Genomic DNA, 12,239 nt, shown 5'->3' on the forward strand with positions numbered 1-12,239 from the left:
ATAAATCGGTTAAACGAAACGTGTCTCGTGACTGTGCCTACACGATTGAACAATCAAAATAGAGAGAAACGCGCCATTAGTTTTTGTTTTAAAAATATAAGCTCGGTCATGTATTTTATAATTTTAAACTGTAGAAATGTTTTTATCTTTGTACAAACACTTGCTGCTGGCTGGTTTCTATTGAAATATAATTTTTAAAGATATTTCTATTTAAACAAGTAATGTACTGATAAATATTTTATTTACCGCCTGTAATCTTAATATAGACAACAGGAAAATTGCGCAGTTTGTGGGCCAGAAGGATGTTCTAATATAGAGTTGACTGCAATATTCTCAATTTAATATGCAATCACGTACAATAGATTAATGTTGCCAATTAAAATACTATAATGCTACTAAGAATTCCAGCGACTGGATTATAGCCTCGGGTTTTGACTAATGACTAATTTAATTATTGCTTACGATCGGTTAAGGTTCTTTTGTTTCGAACTCCAAGCCCCGGTTTGGTCCTTTGGGCCAGCGGAGTAAGAAATGCACAAACGTACTTGTAATGTACGTAACTTGTCCTTTTAGATCTGAATGTCTTATGTAATACGTACCAAGTTCTTGCAACAGGGGCGTGACATACATAGATATATCTCTGGACAGCCAATGCCAACGTCAGCCATATACTTGCCGTGTGAAACATTGCTGGTATTACCTGAAATTAAATAACAAAATACTATATACAATTATGTAAATAACTACTACCACTTATTTGAATATAGAATATATTTAAATTTAGAAAGGTTATTAAAAGCTTTTAATTTTACACTTTTTACATTAAATAGACGTTATTCTAACGTATAACGCGATCCTCCAGTCTTCATAAAGTAGGCTTCACTCAAGCCCTTGAAAGCTTCGTAAAAACAATATTAAACCTGTAAATAGCAATTTCGAATATGAAAATGCGGCATCTCATAAAGCTCTCGATAAAGCTTGTTGTAAATCAAAAAGCACTGCATCTAGCTTTATTACTTTAAACTTCAAGCCAATTTTATGGGACCTAGACTTATGAGTTTTTCATATTCAATGGCTAATAGCCAATGCAAAAGTTAATTTATGTGCTTGATTACTTAAGAACACTGTAATAAAATAAAAAATGTGTGCGTGTACTAGTGTACACACGTAAGTGAAATTTCTTTATGACTTTATTTTTCGAAAAATGATCGACTATATGCAACTTTACAGAAATTGATTGAATAAAGTTAAATAAGATAAAGTTTAACAAAAGGCTTTTGTTATCATAGACATGAATACAAATAATACAATTATTGCATTTTACCTAATTGCTACTACGATTATAACAGAATTTCATTAATTGTAATAGAATTTTTACTATCATTGTTATCGTTATTATATATTTTTGTAATTAATGGTTTCGAATCAACCATGGTAGCGACAAGAAAAATATGGCGCGTAACGGAAAAATGTAACGCGTAACCGAAACATGTGACGGTAAAAAAAATCCAACGCCGATAAAGAAGTTTCACTTCGATAATACTTAAATTTTTTGGCAAAAGAGGAACGTGTTTCTTCATAAGTTTATAAGTAATAAAGAAAAAGGCAATTGACTAGAATGTCTCGTACATAAAGTATTAAATTTGAAAGGAAATATCACTTTGTATTTGTATAATATAACGTCTAAGCAAATTTATACGTTTGAGTGTAACAAATAATAATATAGAAATTGTAGGGAAATTAACATTCACCCACAAAATCATTTGGGCGTATTGTGAAGAGTTTATTTTAAACATTTTAAATTTAGAACGTTTGATTTTTCCTTGGTCTCTTAAAAATAATGGTTTTCCCGTTTTTATAACATTTTCATTTATCCCCTCCTATTCTTATATAATATAGTACACATATTATATAATTATATTTTATTATTATAATATTAGTATAAATTACACTTAAATATAATGATTATACGTGACTTTACAATGTCTTTTACCGGCACAAAGTTTCTCCCTTTATACAAAACTATTTTAAGTTCAGACGTAACTTCAATTCCAAGCCAAAAGGCACATCTTATAACTGTGCAAGAAGCCGGAAAATCATGAATTGAGCGACACATTTTAAATTTCGAATCGCGGCGAACTCATTTTCCATATACAATTCTCAGATATACGTCACAGCCGGAAATAAGAAGCGTTTCCACTTAGCTCTGACTTCACGTCAGATCAGATTTGCCACGACAAAGGGATTTCAGGGTTTATTTCAAAGTTCTAAGATAACGAGTTCGTTAGTGGAACAACTAAATTTTAAGATGTTTCCCTCAAAAGGGATGTACTGTACTAGTTTCTTCGTCGGGGCAGTAAGTTATATAATGATGTTTATCATAGATTAAATAGAACCATTGTTAATAAAAAGTACGTAAGTAAGTCTTTGCCTTTAAATTTTAGTAATAACTCTTGTTATTACTAAAATTTAAACCTCGCGGGTTATTAAAATACAAGTAGTGGTCCAAATTTTACAATTACTACTAGCCACTTTATGTTTTTACATATAAATATCATAAGTATTTTCCAGAGTAGGTGTGGCTAGGGCCTGGTGGTAGACCCCAACCCCTCCAGACCTCTCTCTCTCTTTAATAGGCGGCTCATGTCTGTGTCAGCAACGAAGGATCTAGAGTGGACTATCTGTTTCCACAAGTTTCTGACCAGCGCCCCTCTTATGACAGTGTATAGTTTTGAGGACGATGAGTCTTTCACCTGATCGCTTCATCTGGTTAGTGAACGGCCACGTGATCTTTTGCCTTCTGTGTTACCAACCACGACCAGTTTCTCCAAGTTCTCATCACCTCTGCGCATTGTATGGCCGAAATAAGACCCAAGCTTGACCAAATAAAGTCCGAGAAAATGATTTGACACTCCCTTACTGACTAGTTTCTCGGCCAGATCTGCACTATCGCGGGACTGATAGGTCTATATATGGGTCCTTTATATTGAAAAAAGAGTAATAATAATAATAATGTGTGCTATAAAAAATTACAGCAATTAAAATCAAGATTCAAACTCAAACTACAGATATGAGATTAAAACGCGCAAGGACGGACAAAAATTTAATTATGAAATCACTTACCATAACATGTAGATTTATCGTTTACACTTGGAATGACAAATTGAAATTTGTTCATATCAGTCCTTTTTAATATCCAATATAACGATTTTTGTATACTTTGTATTTTTTGCATACTCTATAATATATGCTATATTGTTTACAAAAATCATCATAATCATCACAAAAATGGCAACCTAGGCAACTCAAAAGGCATATAAATTGTTTAGATTTTCTTTTTATAGATGTGTCTTTAGTAAGACATCATGAAACATTACGACCTAGCCTAATTAAAACTAATAAGTAATGTAAGTCTAATTAACTCAAATTATTTTGATGTCGAATATTCTAGATATTTATAAAAAGTCATACAACTACTTACTTTACCACATACTTTTAATGGTTTCGCTGTTAAATTCGTTGTAGTTTTATGTATCTAAAATGATATAGATTACTTATGAAGAAATAAGTATATAACTTCCAAATTTCTAGCACAAGAACTTTTTTAATTTATGGAAATCTCACAATATCTTTACAATCTTCATAATTTGTGAATATTTCCATTTAATAGAAATCTTTCAAGTAAAAGGAGAAAACGTATAGTTGATAGTTTCTATTAAAACTACCTTTGCTAAGGGGCATAATAATTATTACCCGCTTAGTCTGCATGGGTTGAAACAACAATTATACAAATGGCTGCAAAACTTGAGTTTCACGGAAATGGTGGATTAAATGCTTGTTATCAAAATACAATATACATTCACACACAAACACACTAATGCACACGTAGTCCATTCGTAAAATACACATATTTATTTATTACCATGTTAGTTACAGAAGAGCTGGGTCCACGCAGAAGTAATTTATCTTGAATGTAGAACACGTATCTGGTTCGATTCCAAAAATAAATATACGTTTTAAATTTTTTGTAAAAAAAGCCATGCACAGTATCATTCGTAAAGGCTATCCTGTACTTGCAATACCGCGTGGACATCCACAATACTATTTTCAACAGTTCAAACTTGTTCAACAGTTTATGCGTTTAATGACCGTTTGCGAAAACTTATAAAAAACTTGGCCTGCATATATAACGTTCGCAACTATGTCTGTTTAGCACGAAATTAATAAAATTGCTTAGCAGGTTTTATATCCTTCATATTATAAACATAATATATACTCTTAGTAGACATTTGTACGTAATTGAATAGTAATAATATATTTTGTTTTTATAACTTGACACGCGCTTATATCTATTTGGAATTTAAATGGCACGAATGTTCACAATGTTCGCTTTCAAATAGGGAATATATAATATGAAAGGGAAAACTGTGAACTGCCAACAATCAACCTAATTATATCGAGTTCGTATTGGATACTTGACATTTCTTCACAAAAAATTATGTATATTTTGAATACATTTCAATATAAATTACTGTTGTATTTGTTTGACAGTATTTCATTTTCAGTTATCACCTGATTGCAACTTACCTTCTATCAAAAAATCCTGGATCTCCATTTTGTATCCGTAGGGATTTCATTTGCAACGGTCACTATGCTTAATTGGTATTGTTACAGAATCCTGATGATTTATTAAAAACTTAACTATTATAGCATCACCATTAATTACCTACATTTAAGTCTTTGAATGCAGACAAACACAAATAAAGATCTTTAAAAAAAAATATATTTTACCTCACGGGCAAACCAATTATGTTATAATAAAAGCATGTATTAAAACGACGTCATTCCAAAACAATATTCCAAATAAAGTTAAAAGTTTCCCTTGTAAAATAATGAAAGAGCAATTATGAAGTTGTTGCCACAAACAATCGCTTCTAGCATTTTATCCGTTGGGAAATAAAATTCACCACAAACATTTTGTAACATGAACAATGCTTTGTTCACGTTACTAAGAAGCAAAATATTCCCATAGATTATATTCCTTTATCCGTCATCTAAAGTTAAATGCACAAAAGGCTCATTATTTATTTATTTTAAAAGTTCACCACATATCATTATGAATAATGATTATAGGTCACAAGCTATATTATTTAAAATATATTACAATTATAATAAATATACATGTTACAAATAATAAGAATACAATAAAAATTACAAGCAAAACAGCGGATTTGGTAATAATTCATTTTTTTAATTGATCAGCCCACTACTGAATATTTCGACGAAATCGAATGAGAGGTGCCTGAACTCCTAGGTTAGTTTTGCTGACGGAATTTGGAACATTCTGCTGATTAAACCTTGGGAATGAACGGAAAAAGGGATTACAATGCTAATGTTCTGTTGGCAGTTACTATTCTGTATTTGACCATTTAACAATTTGTGTGAAAACTTAACACCGGCTAGAGATCTCCACTCGTACCTTAACACCATTTTAAAATTTCCAAAGTTGTTGATGGGATCCTGTCGATATTTGTCTTTAAGTAGTCGGGATTCGCGAGGCCTCAGAGATACGTAAATAACTAATACTTACGAATTATTTTGATATTATTACAAATGTAAAAAAATAATTACGTTAATTATTATTTTTTTACACTTGTGATATTTAAAACAAAAATATATCATTTTTATGTTCTGGATCGAATAACGAATGAACACATGTGAATCCCTTTTTGAAAGCAATGTCGAACCCTTGATATGACATAATATTATCAACAAGTATCGAATAGAAAATGAAAATAATATTTTCCTGCATACGACTTATCAGGAAATAAAATGTGAACGGTTTTCTTTTATAAAACATTTCCGATAAACAGTCAATACAAGTTATAAAATATATGTTTCAGGCATGGAGCTGCAATCTTTTCCGATAAGAACTCCTCTTTTCCACCGCTTCGGTTATTTTACCGTTGAGCGTGACGACATGGGTGCGGTGAATGGAGCCTTGGGCGATTTGCAGCGCGAGCAGTGGACAGTGCAAAATTACTAACAAAGGCGGAAGCTGTGCGCGTGAATACGATTTATATATTTAAGTACTAATTGCAATATGTGTTTAAGATCGTTAAGAAGTTTTTTTTTCATCCTACCGCCTTGTCTAGATACTGTTATAAGATATGCTCACCTCACGCGAGAAAACAAAGAAAAAAGGAAAATATATCTAAATCATTGGCACAAGTTCGATTAAAAGCGAGTATACTATTCTGAGGTTTTTAAAAGTTATAAAAATATTGCTATGTTTCTTACAACAAACTAAAAATCTTTTATGCGAATATTAGTTTGTGCAGCAATCCTGTATGAATGATTGAAGTCATATAAAAGTATCTATTAGCAACTTTTATGTCACAGATTATTACACCCCGCATAGGGTTTTGAACTATTTTATTTAAACCATTTGTTTAATTAGGCAAATTAGCTCATATTTTGATACATCTTAAAAACTTGTACTTGATGTTTGTTGCAATTTGCAAGTTGAGAGATCAGAGCTCGTGTCCAATAAGTTCTCGAGTTTCGTTCTCGGAGTAACATTCCCAGGGATATGCAATACGAAACGCTACTAGTCATTTCCCCAGCAGAGCTACACATTTGGCAAAAAATAATGAACAGTATAATTCTAAGAATAACAATTATATTTCGAAATTCAGACTTCAATTAACGTGTAAAGAAACAACGCAAGCTCGAAAAACTGTAATTACTGGTTCTCTTTTACCTTATAATTAATTTCCTACTGATTCACCTTAAGGGTATTGTCTCATTTACAATAGAGCTCTTTGGAAAAGCGATTTTCCACAACAATGGAAATGGCAATTTATTTTGCCAAGAATATATATATCTCTAGTAATAGTTCTTCTACAATTTTGTTCAAGTCTTAAATTTTTAAAAGCTTTTTAAAAATGTAATTCAGACATGTTGTTTTACTTATTTTAGAGTAGTATATTTATAAATTTATGATAAGGTAAAGGCGAGAAAGTAGGTCAAAATCTTAGTTTTATTGTTAACTGTTATAATAAAATATCCCAATCTGAGATAGTCAAACTATCCAGATACAAACTCACAAATCACAAGAATCTACAGAGGCCTTACTACGTATGAGGTGCAAAAAACTAACACAGACACGTTTTAAAACCTCTTAAATACTTGCGCATATACATATACCTAATGTCTTATATGACGTGTTTGATTGGTGGTAACACTAAACCTACAAAAAAACTGTGTTAAACATGTACCACAGACTAATATTATCTTGTAACTCACAACAGTGTGGGTACTAGCGATATATGAATTTTGTCACTACCTATTTATCATGAATAAAGTTTTTCTTATTATAATTATGTATATGAGTATATAGATTGATAGATAGAAAAATCCATATCAAAATTTTTTACTCTTCTTTATATCAGAAGAAGTTTGTCGCGCTATTGTTAGTAATGGATCGAATTAAAAAAAATGTTTGTGTTGGATACTCCATTTATTCAGGAATGCTACATAAACTTGCTACGACTCTACTCAAACGCCACAAATGCGCCGCCTAGTTGGCTAAATAAATCCTTGCTACAGCGTAGCCTATGCTACGTATCTGCGTAGCAAAGAAAGTGTCGAACATAATTCTGTTGCTTTACATTCGAATATAACTTGTAACATCATATAATGTTACTAATTCAAATATGTTGTAATTTAATTTAAATATGTTATATTTTTAATCAAATGTATCTCGACTGAAAAATAATGTATAATTTGATAATTTTGAATTCCTAAATACCAATAATAAAACTAGTTTATTAAAAGCAGGCATTTCGCTTTCGCTATCATGTTCATTACCACAGACCGCAAATTAATGTTAATTTTCAAATGTGATATGCAGGAAAAACGAGTTTAGTTTGTATTTTTAGCCATGTTTTGGTTTCAATTAGCCAATTGGGAAATATCTTTAGAAGAATTGTAGATTAACTATTATTATTTCGCAATTTTTTAAATTATTATGAGCGTTCGATCTGAACCAAAACCATGCTCGAAATTATACTCGAAGTTAATTTGTAAATGTTTCGTTTATTAGTCGAACGTTACTTGTTGTCAAACAAAATTACAAGACGTAGCAAGTTTAAGAATAACGACAGCCGGGAACAGCGGAATCTAAAGGATACAATTAAAAACTCAAACTAAGGTCTATAAATTCACGCTGGTAAAGGGACTGGCCGACCCTTCCAATACGTACAAATCCTCCATCCTCCACTGGCTGCAACCTTTGTTTACCAGTTTTCTAAACTATACTGTTCGTTGTCCGTAACAACTATAAAACGGTTAATATAATTTATATAAGATTTCATAATTTTAAGCTTAACAATCAGGAACGTCTAAGTATTTCCTATCCTACCTGTATATAACACGTGTGTATGTAAATAATAAGACTTTTCTGGTGGATTTTATTAATTTTCAGTGAATGCTTCAACCATAGAATACAAGGTGTCATATCAACTTTGATACAAATGTTGGATATGCACTGACATTTCCACTATTTGCAAATGTCAATGCACTTTACAGAATTGCTGAGTACATATACGGTCATGAGATGAGATAGATCAGACGCGTTCACCGACAAGATCCCTGAACGATGAAGGTTACTTTCAGACTTAATTTTAAGAAAATACTTTTGGTGCTATTTGCACCAAACTATAAGACTTTCTTAAACGATGCGTAAAGTAGTTTAGAAATTTCTCAGGAAAAATGCTTTGCATAAACATGATTTTCTTCTTAAATCGTAGTTTAGAGTATTCTAAATTTATTAGACCGAATATTTACTTATTACTTTTTAACATCTCGTATTTATTTGTATGTTATAATAATTTTTGTGAATCGAGTAACAATATATTTATTAGGTAGAGGACATTCTTTTCATTCTATAGTTTTTAATTGTTTAGTTTTGATGATAAATCTATAAAAGAACTTCCTTTGTAACACCTGTGTATTTCGGACCAGTGGCTCAGGTAAGATCAGAAACTACAGATTTTTCTATAATATTCTTCAGGTGGGCTGAGTTCATATTATTCTTTATCTTTCCTTTCTTAAAAAAAGTAAGAGCAGTGTTAGCCTAGTGGCTTCAGCATGCGACTCTCATCACTGAGGTCGTAGGTTCGATCCCCGGCTGTGCACCAATGAACTTTCTATGTATGCATTTAACATGTGGCTGATATTTTTTGGCGAATAGTTTATTTTTAGTTTACATATACCAAACTCAATTCAATCCTTCGCTTTAATAGATTATGTCAAATGTTTGTTTTAAAAAATATTTACTAGGATATTTCTAAGTTACAATTTGTCGTAATTTTCGAAATGTTGGTAAAGATAGGATAAAGTACCTATAGTGTTATGAAATGGTATATAAATAACAAAAAAAAATAAATAAGAATATATACAATATTCACCCTCAGTCGTCTCCAAACAATTAAATATAAAACAAAATACGAATAACATAAAATTCGTTTGATATAAACCAACTTTTTTTATGGAATTTATTATTTGTATTTCTGCATCCATAGAATATATTTTTTGATAGTGGATAATATCAGTTTCTGATAGTACTGATTCCAGTAGCTTTTTCCAAAAAAATATTACATATTTAAAACTATGTTCCTTTGATTACATCTTATTGTCTGGATCAACGCGCCACCAAATCACACTTTTTGTTCTTGTTTTCACAAATAGATTTATGAAGTTTGAAATTAGGTTAAGTTTTAAAAATTGTTTTTTTGTATTGAGTACGTTGCCGGCCTTTTAAGAATTGGTACGCACTTTTCTTAAAGGACCCTAAGTCGAATTAGTTCGGAAATACAAAAAGGGTTTTATGTAATTTCATTGAAATTTCATTACCGTTAAAGAGGTCACAAAAATCTTACGAAAATATACGAAATCCACGCTGGCAAAGATGCGGATGGAAGCTCGTTTGATATTACACGATACAAATTATATATGTTCTACTTTAATACAGGAAGAATTTTATTCTAACCATCAAGCCAGTGACACATTACTAGATACACGGCCCTGAAAAGATATCTACCAATATATATACGGATAACACAAAATTGATAATAAAAACTTTTTCTATTGGTGACATTCAAGACAATGGGCAAAAACTTAAGTGTTGACTTGAGAGTTAGTATCAGACATTGTTCGAACCTTTATGTCATCGAGTGACCGTAAAAATAAATGACTTAGATTTTTCCCGTTTTTTGAGCAAATCTTTTTGTATTTTGCGGCAATATAAGACAGATAGAGTGTGGACGATTTCGGTGTTCTGGGAATTTCAGATAAGAAAAGTATAGTTACAAAATGACTTGCTGTAATAAAATCGCCTTTATTATATATGTATAAGTTTTTACTTTAGATTATTCAAATAATTAAGGGTGTACAATCATTTATTAACAATCATATTTTGTTGTATAATCCGTCTATTTTCTTAAAACAGTACCGTGTGTAAAAGATAAGGATTTTTATGTAGATGACTTTTATATGATGATTATAAGTTAACTAAGGAATTACTTATGAGTCTGGGCTAGAGATAGCAAAAATAAAAAAAATAATGTCTTGTATAGTATATGTGTTTGTATTTTTTTGGGTTAAATAAAGCTATGTCTATTATTAATCTAAATGAACAAGTGTGTCATTAAAACAATATTATTTAATTAACTATTAAGGACAACTTAATGGATGTTTCACTCTGTATGAATAAATAACAGACCTATATTAACTCTAATTGTACTCTAGACTTGCCAGTATTAGAATTTATGAATAATAAATAGATAAATTATTATTATAAAGGCGTATGAAAAGAATATTTGTTTTACAAAATTTCCATCAAGCTTCGTTGACATGTTTACAAATGGACATAAAGCGTGGAGATAAGCGGTCTGTGGCCGTTAAATCCAGCTCTATCCAGATTTATCCAGATAACAAGCGGCTCGGGGCGGTCCGGGTTAATCATGAAAATATTTATTATCTCGCCGTCAAAATTTTCCCGCAAATCCGACCTGATATTAATTTTATTTGGTAAATGTCATTGGCAGAGTTCTACCACAGAATAACACCGAGACAGGGTTTTGAATTTTAACAGAATGGAAAGCGAAAACATGAAAGTATTTCAAATGTTTTAGGATTTTGCACAAGATTTTGGGCTTATAGCAATTTGTGATTTATGGCTAATCAAATTTATATTTGTATTAAAAGGAAGTTATCTAGTTTCTAACACATTACGTATCAAAGTAGCAGCCCCGTAATTTAAGCAGGAGTTCGACATAAAAAAAAAGTTATCTTTGACACACGGTGCTGTTTTAAGAAGATAGACGTAATGCGGTTGAATTAACCCTAATGTTCATATAATATATCTTTTTTTTATTAGGACCACATAATTTACAAAAAAGATTTATTGATTAATTTACGTTAAATGAGGGCTTTGAATTTATTTAGTGATAATTCTCTAATTTCGCTTGGGAGTTTGTTGTAAAAACGAATACATTTACCATATAAGAAGTGGTTTATCTTCTGGAGGCTGGATGGTCGTACGCTTAGATTAGTTCTCTTATTAGTATTATTCTGGTTAAAATTGTTTATATTTTTTTGTACATACAACAAGGCTTCAAGAATATATTGGCAAGATGGTGTCATAATATTTAATTCCTTAAACTAATTCCTTACCGACTCTCTTCGGGAATCACAACAAAAACTAATATCAATTCAATAGATCTGTTAAACTTGAAATAGTGTTCAGTGGTCTAGACTTCATATTTATGCGTGTATAATCTTGATTGTTTTATTTGACAAAGAGCCTCATGCAGTGAGCAAAGTTTTGCAGTACGTGTTTCTACAGTGGCATAAACTCGGGATAGTAGCATAGTTCTCTTTCCCCGGTGTTTATATAATATCGTATTTGAAAGCAGTAAGTTCCAGTCGCCATCTTTGAATCTTTTCATTCTTTATTTTACTTGAATGTTTCATATTAAACATATTTAAGATGATATATTAGGTCCTTACATATGAAATTGGCGTTTTGCTGTACTGGCCACTTTGACCTCAAATACCTCCTCTTTGGTTAGGAATTTCAAATTCAAATTTGTACAGCTATTTACTCATGTATTTGTGCTTCGATGACCGTCATTCATTTGTTTTTTCTTCTGTTTTTTTCTGTTTGCGTCACT

General features: G+C 31.1%; 1 protein-coding gene across 3 annotated transcripts in view; it reads right to left on the bottom strand.

Moving 5' to 3' along the window:
- LOC123720073 (sex peptide receptor) overlaps window positions 1-12,239 on the bottom strand; it is a 167,902-nt gene that overhangs the window by 20,732 nt on the left and 134,931 nt on the right. For all 3 annotated transcript variants that reach the window (XM_045676531.1, XM_045676532.1, XM_045676530.1), the window contains one exon: window positions 600-700. In XM_045676531.1, the coding sequence (XP_045532487.1) occupies window positions 600-700 (101 nt within the window). The remainder of the gene's footprint in view (window positions 1-599; window positions 701-12,239) is intronic.

Source organism: Pieris brassicae, chromosome 2 (genome assembly GCF_905147105.1).
Source record: "Pieris brassicae chromosome 2, ilPieBrab1.1, whole genome shotgun sequence".
Taxonomy (NCBI): domain Eukaryota; kingdom Metazoa; phylum Arthropoda; class Insecta; order Lepidoptera; family Pieridae; genus Pieris; species Pieris brassicae.